Source organism: Populus nigra, chromosome 9 (genome assembly GCF_951802175.1).
Source record: "Populus nigra chromosome 9, ddPopNigr1.1, whole genome shotgun sequence".
In the NCBI taxonomy this organism is placed as follows: domain Eukaryota; kingdom Viridiplantae; phylum Streptophyta; class Magnoliopsida; order Malpighiales; family Salicaceae; genus Populus; species Populus nigra.
The window spans coordinates 13,576,615-13,594,325 of NC_084860.1; the positions used below are offsets into that span (position 1 = coordinate 13,576,615).

The 17,711-nt window shown below is 35.1% G+C and overlaps 1 protein-coding gene across 1 annotated transcript; it reads right to left on the bottom strand.

Annotated features, from left to right (window-relative positions):
- Window positions 1-10,183: 10,183 nt before the first annotated feature.
- LOC133703486 (probable ubiquitin-conjugating enzyme E2 25) lies at window positions 10,184-17,711 on the bottom strand. The gene is made up of 8 exons (XM_062128042.1): window positions 17,416-17,711; window positions 17,211-17,313; window positions 15,231-15,365; window positions 14,211-15,137; window positions 14,056-14,119; window positions 11,581-11,720; window positions 11,187-11,498; window positions 10,184-10,677 (listed from the first exon to the last, which is right to left on the bottom strand). Exons 1-8 carry the CDS (start codon window positions 17,448-17,450, stop codon window positions 10,408-10,410), a joined length of 1,986 nt encoding a protein of 661 aa, XP_061984026.1. The 5' UTR covers window positions 17,451-17,711; the 3' UTR covers window positions 10,184-10,407.

The following is a 17,711-nucleotide window of genomic DNA, read 5'->3' on the forward strand; positions in this document are numbered from 1 at the left end:
AGGATCAAATTGATCTTTGACCACATCAAATGTTTTGACCCATTAGTACACAAACCATTTGTTCTTTCATCTTCTTCTTTGAAGACACTTTCAATTTCTAGGTACTAAGTTTTTCTCTTCTTTTAGCTAAATCTCATCTTACCATCATCATTTTTACCAATTTTGGTATCATTTAGACTAGATTTAGATGTTGTCCTTGTCATTTTTAGGATCATTTGTAAAACAGGTCTCACAATTAGCATTATACCATTTCCTCCCTTAAACATCGTTCTTGTTATGAGCTTACCACTTTTAAGACTACTGTGATAGTTTGTAGTTTGGTTCAATGCAACATCTAGTTTGTGTCCAGCTAATGTATATTTTTTAATGTCTCTCTCCATTTTATTTGTTTTTCTTTAAAGGTTTTAGTTTGCATGTTTGTAATAATACCTACTGTGATATGGACTGTTTATGAGGCCTATTATAATGTGACATTGCTTGTGTATATGATTCTTAAAATGTCAATGATACTATGATATGAAAATCACACGTTTCTAGAAATTTCAAAGATATCATTATTGTGGTTGGAAGAATGATATTGATAAAGTTTTGGACCATTTGGTTGTTCTAATTATGGTTTTGGTTTTATTTACCTTGTGTATGCTTCTAAAAATGAAATCTTTAAGTTAGGCATATGCTAGTTCTATTCCAAGTAAATGAACCTATAATGGCCACTGCTTGGATAAGACTGGGGCATACTATTTTTATTTACTCAATAAATATTACAAATGAATCTTAAGTACTATATGATAAATGAATCTTAACAAGGCATTATTCATAGACTCCTTATGGGATTTGTGTTGGGTTCAATGAGCCCAATATAAGCCCACCTAATTACTCACTAATATAACTTGATAAACTATTGATATTCACAAATCATAATCTAAAGTAAATAAGCATAAAAATATAAATTCACCAAAAAATAAGAGTGATAAAAATAATTAGGATCTTATAATAAACAATCATAAAACCTACATTGAGTTTAAATCATCACAGTAGACCTATACAGATAGACCATAAATACGATCGATAGGCATAATAGACTATTAGGAATATAAAACAATTAGCAATGCAAATTACCTCGGGTAAATGCTTTAGGATGATAATATCTTCTCTTTAGCATAACCAGCCTCTTAACTTGGGACTTTACAAACTAGTTAAGGTTTTCTAATGATCATAATACAAGGTAGTGACACATATTTCCATCTTTATCCCAAACATAAACAAGCTTTTATTTTTTATGAGCTCGCTACAATTTCGTGTGTGACATGTTTAATAAGCTTGGCTAGTTTAATAATATGAATTAAAAAAATACAATGATAATAAATAAACCGGGAAAAAGATGACAACAAAAAAAAAATAAAAAAAACAACCAGAGCCCATCCAGGTTAACCTATCAAATATCTGACTTGTTCATGACACTAGGGTAATCCTGTTTAAAGCAAATTAAATAAAATTATGAAGCTTAATTATCAAACAACTCAAGTTTAAATGGAAAAACTGAAAAAATCCTTAAATGATATCAAATTAATAATAATTATTTTTTTTAATTTTAAATTAATTTTACTTTTAGATGAAAATATTGGATGAGAAAATAAAAAACTTAAATGGTTTTGAAAAACTAAACCAGACGAAAGAAAAAGGTTTCAGAACCACTAATTTTTCGTTCAAACCAAAGCCAAATTGAGAAGATCAATGCTAAATGGAGAAGTAGAATTAGAAGATTGTTGTTTAGCTAGCCACTATACACGCATTATGCCATTTTGAATATATTTTTTCTTAATATGAATTAATTAGAGCAAAATACAAAAGCTCAACACAGGACGCGTTCCTTTAACTAATGAAGAGGTCTCCTAACGCCGAGTCAACAACAGCAAGATGGCTTTCCGGACAACGATATAGTGCCGAAGAGGCCGTCCATGGGAGTTCCCATGTTTCATGCACATGGTTGCGCCATTTTGCACTGCCTAATGAATGCAAAATAGCCTTCAGCACTGAAATAAAATTGCCCATGCATAGCAAGACAAGAAAAGCCTCCCCTCCGACGAAACATATCTACACCACCACATCATTTTATCCATCATTTATTTTCCAAGAGATTTTCACATGGATCCAAAGACACATGATGGCTTAGAATCTTGTTTCGTCCTCGGCGAAGCTGTCCTAGTTGTTTGATAACTTCGGACAACCTAGGCCAATACTTGAATGCCTGCAACAAGTCGATAGAAATAGTTGTATATTCCGATGCTAGCTAGCTAGCTGGTGGTAGATGTAATAGTTCCAAGTCAATTTTCTCCGACAAATATTGGTTCAGATTCATTTAACCAGATCACACTTGCATTATGAAATATTGGGACTTGACATTCTTGGAGGTAAATTAATATCAATTAATGCAACCAGGAAATTAACTGAAATCAAATTAGTTTCTCTTTGCCAAGTTGCATCCAGCAGCCTCGAATTACACGTCTTTGAAGCACTCCCGTGACAGGTTTATAGATTCATTAAGACAATCCAGTCGCAGTTTTATACTTCATCTCCTTAAATTTATTTTTGTACAAGCAAGAGATGAATATATTAATTCAACTTTGATATAAATAGACTTTCTGAGAGAAACTGCTTTTTGTGCTTTGTTTTATGAATTGAAGAATGCACAGAACCTTCAAGGATTCACTTTTTATGTTATCATTTCAAGGTTGAATTAAAGAGAAAGCTGTACGCAGAAGAATTCTCATCATGAATGCTTTTAGTCTACATGCAAAGTCGACGTGCCTAAATTCGATCGAGAAAAATCTCAGCCCCAAGACGTGAAAATTTGTTTTACGACACCGGCCCGATGGTTTAAAAGAAGAAGAAGAAGCAGCATGTAACTACTTCAATTTCTTCATCGATCAATCACACACTGCCCTGTTTGCTGCCCTTCTAGGTAAAGTATTGCAGCAACATGCCATTCTAGAAGAAGACTGTAGCAATTCTCATATGGTACAACTCAAAAGGAAAGAAAGAAAAAAAGAAAGAAGAAGCAGCAGCAGTGGACTATCAGTTCTCGCGGCGCATGTGATTTGATCTGGAAACACAAAACAAGAGAATATTCGTAGGGTTATGGAGTCAACGCGTTATGTAATGATCACGGTTGGAGATCGATGAAAACTTGAGCTCATTAGAGGAACGAGGCATGTCAACCGTATTAATAATTTTATAGTTTAGATATTAAGATTTGTTTATGGAACCGACGAATCATATAATATGGCACACCTACATCCTTCATTAATCTCATTGCTGTGATCACGAGTTGAGAAGCGTGTTTCAGTGGTGGCTCAACGCATTTGCTGCCGGAAAAGAAGATCACTCACACGTTCACAGGCGACCTACCTAGCCTTCGTGGTCAGGCAATTAGCACCATCATATGATTAGTAAGTAGTCCCGACCAAATAATATAAATTAAACAATTATATGTAATTTACATTAGTAGTTTTTATTATATGTTTTCAAGCTTGAAACTTGTACTTTTTATTACTTTGTAATTAATTTTGTTAATTCAAATATAATAATGAAATTTAAATTTATAATTTTTTGATTATCAAAACTATAAAACTATAATTTTATTAATTTTTTGATAATTTTTTTATTATCAAAACTATAATATAATATCATATCAAAAAATTATCTCAATCAAAAATTATATATAAAGTAAAAAATAAAATTTCAAGATATAATTTATATTATTTTCTTAAAAAATAACTCTCCAAGCTATCAATAATGTATCCTAATTTTTGCATGGTTTAAAAAGGGATTGGAGGTTATTTTTCCCTGATTGAATTGAATAGTAATTAACATATTTTTTATTGCAAGACTCGAGCTAGCTTTAACAACTCCACGGCATAAATAGTCACAATTTCCAATGCCAAACAAATTGTAATGGGACAATTAAGTTATAAGATAGATACCCTACGGATCTAGGGTCTCCTTAAATTTGGACAGGTATTCAAATTTCGAAGTTAGAATTTAGAGGCATGGCCAGGCTTTCATGACTCGAATTAGTCAAATTATATTTATTTGACTAAGCCGAGAATCTAGAGTTTCATTAAGAATGCTTTATCATTATATACTAGTTAGTGTAAGAACTTTACCAGCCTGGACAAGACTCCGAGGCAGCAATTTCCTTGTATTAATTATGGAATATTTTTATCACAAGCTTGCAGTTTAAATACCCTTCAGCTCCCTTGCTCTTGAAGACACATTCCCACCTTTTTTTAGAGAATGGCCAGTTCTCTACTCAAACTTGCAACCATTCTCTCCCTGGTCGTTTCCATCCTCCTAGCCTTGCACACTCAAATAACCCTATCGGTCGATATAGAAGATGAAGATGAAGAGTATGTTCTCGACACCCCACCAGTCAATTTCAGATCAAGAAGCCGGTTCTTGGCCACTGTCATAAAGAAAGGTGCACGATGTAACGCTGAGCGAAATAGCAAATGTAATGGCGTTTCGGCCAACAAAGGCACGGGCCTGCTTTACTGTTGCAAGAAACATTGCCGCAATGTTCTTGGAGACGAGAACAACTGTGGACAATGTGGTAAAAAGTGCAAGTTTGGAGAGTCTTGCTGCAATGGAAAATGTACAAACGTCATTTACAACGCCAGTAATTGTGGAAAATGCAACAATAAGTGTTCCCCGGGGGTTAAATGTCAATATGGAACATGTGGGTATGCTTAAAATACAAGGTTTTTGAGGCATCATAGTTGGATTTAATAAAATGTGGCTGTTTTTGTTACTATTAGGGACTAGCTTATATTATTTGGGCAGTATATTTGTTATTTCTTATTCTCACAAAGGAAATAGAGAGGGTGTTTTGTACTTAATTGAGTATACAGAATCTTGTGTCACCAATAAAGATAGCCTGTATGGAGATGGAGGTGATTCTCATTCTTGTCTACTCATAGAAACTTATCGTTGTTCAGACCCCAGGGAAGGAGAATGTTTGATAACAATATGACACTTTCATTTGCCGTTGTTTTCCTTAATTTTGTTTTTGTTTTTTCTTCTGCTTGCCCTCAGTAGGCAAGCTATGTGAAGATGCAGAAGGTTTTCATGTTTAAGTTTGTATGAAAAAGGAGGACAGGGACAAGCAACTTCAATCCCGAAGTCTCAACTGATATGTTACTTCACTTGTCTGGTATCACATGCTTAGTTCCATGCAAAGCTCAAGCTAGTTGCCTCGATCATCAAGAAACCCTGGAACCGAGCAGGAGGTAATGTATTCATCCTGGAGCTAGATGTTACGAACGTTCATTGTGTATTTGTAATTTGAAGCAAATGAGAAGAAAGACGTCCATCTGCTAGACTGCATATTGTTATAAGATTATCCACAACAACTAACAGAACAAAATCTAGCCTGCTGACTTAATTAATAGCACTACCCAAAGACTTCGAAGCTACGAATCAATATATTGCAATTGATGCATTTGATTACAGCTTGCTAATGTTAGCCACATAGCAGGGAAGCAGAGAACAAAACTGCAGCAGACATCACTGTCCCAGAAAAAAATAGCACAGAATAGGACTGGACCCTTGCAAACCCAAACCAAACTAGATTTTGACAATTAAGTGGAAAAAAAAAAAAATAGAGCACCCAAACGAAAAGCCAAGGGGCACCACAAAAACAGTTGTATCCCATAGTGACAAAGGGCATGTGTCCAGCCTGAAACGGAAGCAGTAAACCAACCCTGCCAAGCACACAGGCCACAGGAAAGCAGAGATCATAGATAGAATGACAATTCTTTGTCTCAGGTACCGGAAATAAATATCAATAATGCAAACCTCACCAAAATATTTGGTAAAATTAATTAACACAACTCAATGAGTATAATAGCAAATGATTATACATCAACTTCATCACATATTCGCAATTCTATCCTACTTGGGCATGTATCCACAGCCAGAACAGCAAAGCAACATTTTAGACATATCTCAGACAGTGAATCTCACCTCTCAATTTTATACCCTGAAGGTTATTCCTTGAACATTGTGCTTTTTCATTGTCACAGTCCACTTCTGCCTCAGCTCTTGATCCTCTCTCTATGTTTCTATGTTTCTATTGTGATAATATCCTAAATTCCAAGATATGTAACTAAAAATTTATTTAGTATTTGAGATAGTAGTTAATTAATATATTCAAGTGTTTGGATTCTCCTTCTTAATCTAAGGAACTCTAGGTTAATAATAAATCTTGAATACTTGCAAAAACATTTCTAATCGGGAGGACTTACCCTCCGATGATAAAGTCTGGTAGGTCCCTTAAGAGACCTAGTATACACCTATAAGTATAGGAAAATCATTACCTTAATATGAACAATTATTCTAGATTGAGAGGCATGACGGTTTATCACGTCTTTTATACTTATATTGTAAAGGATCATCCAGGATCAGGCATATAGCCTTAGTACTTAGTGATGTCCAAGGTCTTTGGATCTGGCATGTTTGTCAAACTCATGTTTCCTTGAACTTGGCTGGCTACCAACTTTGCCAAACCTATATTACTTTAAGCTTGGCTAACTGTCAAGTTCAAGTTCTTTGGGTTTGATATATTTGTGAGACCCACATTACCTTTGGACTTGGCTAATTGTCAAGTCCGAGTCCTTTAGGTCTGGCATGTTTTGCAGACCCACATTACCTTGGACTTGGCTAACTGCTAAGTTCTTTGGGTTTGGCATGTTTTCAAAACTCATGTTATCTTGGGTTTGCCTAACTTCCAAGTCTAAATTCTTTAGATATGACATGTTTTCCAGACTCATGTTATCTTGGGTTTGCCTGACTTCCAAGTCTAAGTTCTTTGGGTCTGAAATGTTTTCCAAATTCTCATTATCTTAAGCTTGGCTGACTGTCAAGCCTAAGTTCTTTGGATCTAACATGTTTGTTAGACCCAAGTTTTATCAGACTTGGCTGAATACAAAATTCAAGTTCTTTAGGTCTGCCATGTTCATTAAACTCATGTTACATTGGGCTTAATTGATTGCCAAACCCAAATACATTGGGTTTGGTATGTTTTCCGAACTTATTTTATTTAAAAAGATTGTCAGACTCACGTTATATTGAGCTTGACTAACTGCCAAGTTTCAAGTTTTTTAGGTCTGGCATGTTTTTCAGACAACGTTATCTTGGGCTTAGCTAACTACCAAGTCTAAGTTCTTTGGGTCTAGGATGTTTGTCAAACTCACGTTGTCTTAAGCTTGACTGACTACGAAGCTCAAGTTTTTTGGATCTGGCATGTTTGTCAAACCCAAGTTTTTTTGGACTTGGCTAACTACCAAATCCAAGTTCTTTGGATTTGATATGTTCGTTAGACTCACGTCACCTTGAGCTTGGTTGACTGCCAAACCCAAATACACCGGGTTTGACATGTTTTTCAGACACATTTTATTTAAGAAGATTTTTTATAAATAAAAATCTTAACCAAAAATTAACTCATCAATTGTCCCTCTACGCATTTAATGTGTGATCTTGCATTAAAGGATTAAGAGATTTTGAGGGAGACAAGCAGTTAATATAGACATCTTGTTTTTTTTTGAGAAAAGGCGATAAGACTTTGTAAATCTAAAAAGGTTTCTAAAGAGAAAAACAAGGGTTTTGAGGAAGACCACCCGACAATGCCCAATAAATATTGTAGGCTATTGACCTTCCTAGAGTTATAGATGAGATGTCATCTGTCTTACATCTCTATCTTCCTTTTTTCTTGTACTTTGCTTAAACCTTTTTTTTTTAGGATCTCGGTATTTTCAATATTTTACAAGAAGAGAGTAGTTTAACATTAAAGAAGAATTCATTGACTAGGTAAACTAGATCTTTTTTCCTTGTGTTTTTATAAAACCTTCGCCATTTTTTTCTTCCTTCTACTATCATGACCTTTAGAAAAGGAAAAGAAAATATATCCCCTGAAGATGATTTCAGTTTTAGGCCTGAAACTGAAGCCATTCGTTAATGATCTTCGGCCATAAAAATTAGCCCTAGATCTGAGAGGGATGGTGCCCAACCTTCTTCTTCTGCTGCTGGAAGAAAGGACGAGAATGTTCCCCAGGAGGTTTCTAACCTGAAGGGACAACTAATACTACCCAAGACTCCTATGGATGATATATAGAGTTCAGTCACTTATGACCAAGTATCCCTGACCAATGCTAGTCAGTCAGGAGATTATATTGTGGACATTCATGAAGTTGGTGATCATGTCTCTCAAGTCACCAACAAATATGGTGGGAGTAATATTATCATTATAGCTCTTATATGTCTATATAAGTTTGGATATTTGTTTCCTTTACAAGAATTTGTAAGAGATGTTTTGAGATACTATATCCTAGTCCTGCTCAAATTCATCCCAATGAATGTATTATTCTATCCTCATTTGAAGATTTATTGAGTATTTTTAATAAGGAGTCATCGATCAGGGTATTTAGACAGTATTATACATTGATTAGTAGCATTCAAGGGGGGCTTTCAATCCCTTAGTTTTTTACTTTCGTCAATTGGCAAAATGGACCAATGAAAAACTATGAGGGGAAAGCTTCTCATTCAAAAAAGTGGAGTGGACAATGGGTAATAGTGAGGTATATTGGCTTAGCCATACCTCATGATGGATATAGCCCAATTTGGGGTTGTAAGCCTGTACCTATTATTGGAGAACACCCCTACTGGGTGTGAATGAAAAACCATTCATTGGCCCAGAAAATGAGAGAGTTTGCACCAGATTGGATAATCTTCATACTTAATATGACATCAATTATATGGTCAAAGGGTTATAAAGCGTTTCAGGTAATTTTGCTTTCATATTATTTTTGTCAATACCTTGCATTCCCTGAATGTTTCTTTATATAGGGTTTTTAATGGGACAACTAGATTTGAATTCAGTAGGTCCACCCCGTCTATACCTAGTCATGTACATGTCTACAACATCTCCTAATGGCAACTCGTCTTCTAAAGAAAATTAATCATTATAGCAAAGACAAAGAGTTAGGTTTTCTGTTCAAATGAACATTGAGGAGGTTCCTGCAGTCCAAGTCCAAGCTGAGAATGTTCCTAAAAACATCCTTGTAAGTTGTAACTGATTTTCCTACTGATAAGATATAGTCAAAATTTAACCACTTGAAAGTTTTCTTTCTTCTAAAATCTTTTAGCACCCTCTTCTTTTTCAAGATCTATGGATTGAGATGTAAGAAAATAAGTTTGGTATCGAAATGAAAAATCCAAAAACAGAAAGGGACCAGACATTAAAAAAAATAAAAATCTAAGGTCTAAAATGTAGTTTTATAATTGAACAGTAGACATGGGGAAAAGGCTTGTAATTTATTTCTACCTGTCAATTAACCCTAGAACAAATGTGATAACATGCAATTTGAAAAGAATAGAAAACTCTATGAAAACAAAACTTTTAAGGACCAAGTTGAATGAAAATAAAAGTTTGATTACCAAACTGGAACTAATCTAAAAATTAAGGGATCTCAACGGAAAATTGCCTGGTGAAACAGTGTAGTGAATTATGAAATACAACTAGTCTCTTCTAATAATAATAAAAAAAAATTGATTTGAAATATCATCAATATTTGATTTGTTGTGCAAATCAGCATAAAATAAATGCAAGTCCACCAACACGGTTCAACAAATTAGCTAATCCATAATGTACTTTTGTCAAACAAAGGTTACAATTTACCGCTAATATAGAAAACACACTCATTAATGTAGCAAGCATATCCTCGAGGCAAATGTGAAATCTTGTTTCGTCTCCAACGAAAGGGAGAACAGATCCTTAGGCAGGGGACGGGTACTATCACTGAGCTACATGTCTTGTGATAAGCACTCCCCCAAAACCAGCATCTCCTTCAAGATTACCAAGAGCTAAAAACAGCCAGCAAGCATTTCAATCTTTGAAAGAATTGTTAAGTTCTTCAACATATTTCCAATTTCAGAAGGTGGCCAAAAGAACTCGACCAGAGACTACAAGCAATCATTAATCACTCAAAACAATATCCTAATTCCACAAGTTGTAAAATGAATATTGAAAGCTGTCCCTATGGTTATGGATCTATGAACAAGACTTCGAAATCAATTGTAGCCAAGTACCTAGCATTTCAACCTGACTGCAGATTGCCAACACCATCTCTACAATGTAACTGAATAATTAGATAAAACTTTATGAACTTGTCCTTGTCTAGATCCATGTACAATTCGGAAAAATAAAAATAAGCATCCTATAGGAATAGCCATCTAACTTCTTGATATGAATCAGAAAACCTATATTGCATGTCAGGTATGTAAAGACGCTTCCGTCGAGTTTCAAAATTGATTTCTCATCAATAACTCATTTATATTGCAGTCATGGGCCTATTAATCGATCAGTATCCCACCGTTTTCTGATGTTTGGAGATTTTCAGTGTCCTGAACTCCGATTTGTGAGAACTGCTTCACCAGCATATCAACATAGGCAGGCAAGGAGTCCTTAAAACTCTTTGAGCAGCTCTTATCCCCCTCGTCAACATCCTGAACCCCACCTTTGACCAGACACCCCACCTGAGCACCATCCATATACGCCTTACATGCCACGAGAATATCATTAGCATGCTTGTTGAAATGGCCCAGCACAAAGTCCTCAAAATGCTGCAACCAACGATGATTTGAATGGATTAGTTTTTAAATCTAAAGGTAAGCAAGTGTTTCACCAGCTGAGAATTCATATGCACAGTTTGATGAAATAAATGACAGGCCTAATCTGGATGAGAATCACAGAAGTTGCAGTAAGATAATCACAGAAGCATCATCACAAAATCATAACAGTATGTTTCTTGATGTAAGGTCATCCATTGATAGTGTTTTTTTTTATACTTTCAAACAAAGCACACCGGGTCCAGGCACAAGAAACAATTAGCATTCAGACTCTTCTAGTTATTCATGGTTCGTACCCATTCCTAAGCTTCCAATGTTTCTCATACATATTTTAAACGTTCTAAAAACTACTCCAATTAACAGTTTAGTGGTGGATCTAAGGTGAAAATTACCCATACTTTCAATCATTTATGCTTCTCCCGAGATCATTATCCAAATAACTCAGGAGACAATTTAAACCAGCAAGAATCCCTGATGAAAATAAGCAGTTACAAGAAATTCACCTTAGGCGGCCTCCTCATTGTGTAAACCATTGTTTTGAGTGATAAGAAAAAAGTACTCTCACTGTACTCCTGAGATCGTTTTTCACCATTAGCTGAACCACTCAGCAGTTCATATCCAGGCTCATTAAAAAAGGGCTTCTGGTTCAATATCAATGCTTGTATAGATACTAGAACTTGTAGCACAGTAGAGACTCCAGGCTGCCACTTCTCATTCTTGTTACCCTGCCAGGTTCCAAGAAGACTGAGGCATACCTTCCCACAATTATATAAGTTTGGGTTGAGTCGAAGACCACCAGAATGGTAGTAGACAAGCTAGCACAGACAAATTGAAAATTATGAGATGGTTGAACAACAGAAGATGCAAAAGTAATCCACACAAAACCTTGATCACTACCGGTGGTACTTTCGGGTAGCCAGCGGGGAAAAAAACATCAAAGAAAAAGAGACCATCGTGGTAGGGAGTACCCTCTGCTCCAATAATTACAGCCCTCAATAGGTCCATCCTTGTTTCATAAACCCTAACAAATATAGAATCTGTTGACATAATAGGAGTAGGGCAAACACAATGTGAGAAATGAATTATCCAGACCTTGGGAGAGAGAAGCAATTCAGAAAGGATTAAATGGACCTTTTTTCCTTTTCACAAGAAATATGTTTTACTGAATAAGGTGAAGTGTTTTAACTGGACAAGAAAATCTCAACAAAGTCAAACTAATTGCATTTTTTCCATCATTGGTTACATGTTGAAGATCGCCATCACATTGGAAGAAAAAGCATATGCAAGAGGGAGGGAGTATTTATTGAAGTTCTCAAAAAAAGAAAGAAAGAAAGATAAAGTCATTTATGCAATAATTAAAGTTTTCTCAATAAAAAAAAATCATTAATCACTAATAATAACAAAATCTTATCAATGCTAAATATCCATGGAAATTACTATGAGAGGTATTAAAACATGAAAATATCCTTACTAAATTCTCTTCTTATATAACTCTTATGTATCTTGAATTGCACTCAATATTCTTCATCATACAACACTCATCAATTTTTTTATCAATATCAAAATTTTCAACAATCTCTTTTTCAAAAAGAGTATAACTAATTGATTTAATTTCTTGATTATACCAATCATTGGCATAATTTTGAAATAGTGACACTTTTTACAATTCAGGGTGATATCAAGTTCAAAATACTCCAATTGTTATCTCAAGTACAACTTTTCTTGCTCTGTAAAATCCATAGATAAATTTTATATGCAAGCTCACAATATAATTTGACACTCGCAAACAAAGATTACAACATGATACATATAGGATGATATATTTAAGATCAGTGTTGTCAAGAGGCGCTCACCTAGGCACTCTAGGTGAGGTAAGGTGAGACCTAGGACTTTTTATTTTTCCAGGAGGGACGATTTAACTAGGCGCTCGCTTGGAGTGCAAGCACCAAGCACTGAAGGGAGCCCCTGGTCAAAATATATGTTGTTTTTCCCCTTTCTTTAATTGAGATGTGTCTTGACCTATTTGTCCATGTTCTTTCTATTCACCACAAAAATAATTTAAGGGTATAGTTATAAAAATAAAGATTAGAGTTTAAAAGGAAAAAAGGATCATCAAAATAGAGCTGGAGGCACATTTGGCAGCCACGCTTTTCTAAAAAATCAGGTGCATCTTTTTGTTTGTTTATTCTTCATTTATTTTCTTTCTTCTTCACTTATACAGTCTCTCTCCATCTTATTTCTTCTTTACATGTCTTCTGCCGAAATGTTTACTTCATTTTTTTAATAAAAAATATTTTCTCAAATCTCAAGTTTATCACTCATCAAACTTCACAATTGATTTATTTTTTCTTGTGGTTTTATTGTTTCTAAAACTTCAGTTTCAAACTTCACAATTTATTTATTTTTTCTTGTTGTGTTTACTGTTTCTAAAACCTAAGTTTTGTTTTTTTTTTAATCAACTTAGTTTATTCCAAACTTTAACATTTTAAATTTAACTATGTTAATCTACTTGCTCTTTTAAATTATCTTGTTTTGTTTTCAACAGTGAATAGTATAACTTTTTATGAATATGTTAAAATATTTTGAGTTTCACTTTAATTTTCTAACCTTAATTTTTAAGATATATATTTGTGATTTATATATTATAATATTATATATTTTATTTGAATTTATAGCATAGAACCTTGTTTAATTTAGGCATGCGCCTAGCATTTCAACCATCTGACAGTCTTGATGCCTTAGGGTGCCTTTCGCTTTTGACAACACTGATTAGGATTTTATTTTGAGGGGTGGTCATTATAATATAATACATTTATATAGTAGGAAGAAAAATCTCAAGGGGGGCTACCCCCTACAGGCCCCATGGCTCCACCATTGTTCAAAACTTCAAAGGAAACAAAATCTCACTAAAAACTTTTACTTGTTCTACTTTTATTCATCACTAGATGCAAGAGGAGAATTCTTTTCATGGTTGAAAAAATTTATCCTCCATGTGCTAATCTCCTTTTTGAAAAGTTATGGCCTGTTAAAATTATAAAGTTTATCACAATAGCAAAGGGGGGGAACAACTAGATGCTGAAAAGCATTAGTGAAATTTAGGATGAGATAAAAAAAACTGTTTGTGTGACATTTAATGGTAGTATACACAGAAATATTGGTAGTCTTTCAACTCAATTGTTTTGTCATTGTATAATTTATCGGTACTTCACTCTTCAGTAGCCCCCTAGTGAATCTGAACAGGTAATAATATGAACACCACAAAGGGAGCGCAGTGGGGGGAAGGAGGTTCACTAGAAGAAGAGGAGGAGGAGAGTACCCATGTCAAGCTTCTGGTAGTGATTAGAGATCAGAATCAGAAAGTATAAAGCTTACCTGGCAAATCATTCTCCAGGATTCTCCACTCTTCCTGAATTCTCTTTGCCCATGTCTTTGGTGGCTGCCAGAAGGAGGATGCTAGCATTATGCAAACAAATCATTAACAGAGAATAATAAAAAGAAATATAACCTGTGTCTTCTAAAGTAACCACCTGCTTCATCAAAGAACCTTTGGAAGTATAGTGATGGTCTGAATGATCTTCAACTGTATCAAATCGTTTGAATAGTTGAAACTTTCTGAGGATATCATCTTTATTTACATTTTTCAGAGTTCCAGCAGCCTTTTCTTCAGGAGGGATATGTAAAGCATCGATTGGATCATAAAAATTTGAATGACTTGTATGGTTATCAAATGAATTGTTGAATTTCGACATAAACGTAGACATGGAAGGGCCAATAATAGGAAAATGATGCAATCCTCCCACAAATGAAGGGGGGGTTGGATAAAATTCAGGAGCAAGACTGGTATGTCCCAAATGTGCTGGCCCGACTCCATGAGGGAGGATAACATCGCCTAGGTGCTTTGCATAGCCATAATCACTTGAACTATTTGAAGTGGCTGGCTTTTTTTTACTTTGGAAAGGTGGAAAATTCAAGGCACTCCTCCCATGTTGTGAAATGCTTTTTTCTTTCTTACTTTGGGCAGCCTGGGGAAATGACCAAGGAGAGGACAGGTTCACTCCAGAAGCATGACTCACAGAATCCATCGGGTTATGAAAACTTGAACCACTCCCTGAACTCAGCTTCTTGCTTGCATGGGCAGGCTTCAATGACCATGAACCCCCACCATTAGATTGCATTTGATTGCTTGTATTGAAAGAATTAGTCCCATTAGCACTTTTCTTTGCATTATTATCAGAATTTGGCAGCCAAGGAATGGGCGCCTCCACTCCAGGAGGAATATCCACATTGTCAAAATGGGATTGCAAATATGAATACTCATCAAACTCCATGAAGTCTTCAGAATAAAAATCCATACATGCACCATCATCATACAATGAGTCAGAATCAAGACCATCCACGTTAATCACATTATTTGCTCCAGGGGATGAACTGAAAAGATGATCGGAAAGGCCATCCTAGAAAAAAAGGGAAAAATACCAATAAGAAGAAACAGAAGAAACACCATATATTAGTGCTAACAAATGTACATTGTATGAACTAATACATACCTTAGCTTGACTGAAACCATCAGAATTCTCTCTTATAGATTTCCCTTTATTCTTTATGTCAAATTTCTTGTCAAGAATCATCACATCAACAGGATCTTCTTCCTTGTCAACATCAATTATTTCATGAAGAATAACCTACAAAATAATATTTCTTTTACAATTACATCGCATAGACTGGTGGAAGTGAAAGGAAAGGGAAGGAAATTAAAGAAGGGAAATTTTATGTCTTTTCTTTGAGAGTTAAGATGAGAAAAGGAAAATTTCCTCAATATTATCCTCGAAAGGTAGAAAGAACTTAAATATTGATGAAAATGCAATGGGAAAAAACATAATTTATTGATTTCACTTCTTCTCTTTTCCACTCATGCAACACAACAAGAGAAATTTATTTAATGAAGTTTGTTTCACTGCTTTTCTATTCCCCTCATTTTTTTCCGCATTATTTCACTTGTTTTCCTTTGCAGATATAGATATCCTACATGGTGTTAGAATATCTGTTATAGCTCAATTTATTAAGTTCAACTAGTAGGTCTCTCCTTTCTCTTTTTTCTTTAGTAGTGAGTAAAGTAGTCTTTCTTAGTTTGAAATCAGGGTATTACAAGATCTAGGACAGAATTTTTAGTATTTCCTTGATTTTGGGCCGCTGTAAGATGTCCTATGCCCAAGTACACTAAGACAAGGACTACTGAAGACATGCCTTAATTCCCAATACTGCAGCTATAGCAGGGGCTTTGGAAAACTTATACCAGATGGCTAAGAACTCCTCCTTTAGGCACTCTTTCTCCTTCAATTCAAGAAGGGGGAAAGGTAACCTCCACAAGGTTGTATTTTTTGGAAAACCAGGTTTTTACTACAATAAAACAGGGAATCATGACATGACCCATCTTTCAACATACCCATCTTTCGACGTAGAATGTGAAATTGTTTCGATGTTAGTAATAAGTCAAACTTATATTTGTGCATTCTAAATCCTATCAAGCCTCGAACACTTTCATAATTTGCACTCTTTACTAATATGATTCCCAACCTAGTTTCATCAATCAATCCCACCCTATCAGTAACCACTTTAACTCCAAAATCATCACTTTAACAAAAACTGCTGCACTTGAGATGGCTGCTTAACCATCCCGAGCCCTGACACACCTGGAATAGGTGGTCAAATACAACACAAAACATTGAGGAAAAAAAATATTCCAAACAATAAAAAGCAAAGCAACCTGCAAAGTTACAAATGTAAGCTTACAATGTGTTAAATCATTCCTTCTCTCCAAAGATAGCTTACTGTTAGCATTATTATCTCATCCAAACACGGTCATCCTCCCTAATGCATGCTCAAAAGCAGCACCTGTCAGCCAAGCTCACCAAAATCTAAGCCCCTTTTTTCCCCTTCATGAAATGTACTTCAAAAAACTTTGAAAAGAGCTCATATTTGATTCAGATAACTTATACCTATTCACTCTCTAATTGATTCCACGTGAAAACATAAACAACAGGTAGGGGAAATAAAACCAATTGTAGCATTAACAGATATTACAAACACTTTGTAATACAAAAATCTGAAATTGACCCAACTCAAATCCTAGAAAGAAGAGCTTAAACTCGATGTAAAGAAAACCCACATAAACAATGGCATTGTCTTTGATCTACTTCACCCCTTACTCTCAATACTTCAAAAAAAATGATTGTAAGCCAAACAGAACTCTATCAATCCTATGTACTAATCCACAATCAAGTACTTTCAACTCTACACACACTGAAACTGAAGTTAACAATAAAACACAGAGACAATGACGAAGCCAATTCAATTACTCAAAAAAAAAAAACAACAAAAAGACACCAAGTTTGACAATCACAGAGACATTAGATACCCAGGAAAAAGAATGAAACAATAAAAGAAAGCAAGATAAATTCATGATCAAAATAAATGGAGAACAGAAGAGCTCGAAATTGAATAAAGACAGCAACTTTTTAAAAAAGAACCTGTTTGTTTTTAGGTTGCTTGGTGCTGCTACAGCGAGAAACAATCGGCGTTGGAGGGGGTGGGATTTCGATCACGTCAGGGTCCATGAACACTCTCTTTTTCCTGTTCGGTTAGTGAGAAAGTGTGAGGAGAAAAAACGAAAAGAAAACGAAATTCCAATTCAAAAAAAAAGGGGCAGAATCTTGAGAGAAAGAGAGAAGAGACTTGGAATTCAGAGGGAAGTGTGGCGGCGGCTTCATTGATGAAGACGATCGGGAAGCGGAACAATTAAGAAAGATGGATGGAACACGGCGAGGCTTGCGTTGGCTTGGCGATCAGAAAGAGAGAAGTGGTTCTGTTTTTTTATGGTGTTTTTGAGACTTTCGCTCCTAGCAACTGGGTACATACATAGTTCCATGCCACATTGAGAGAGGGAGAGAGACGGCAAACTCTCCTAGCAATTTCTGCTTTATATTTTGAGTTTTTAATTGTACCTTTTCTTCTTTTTTGGGATTATCTCC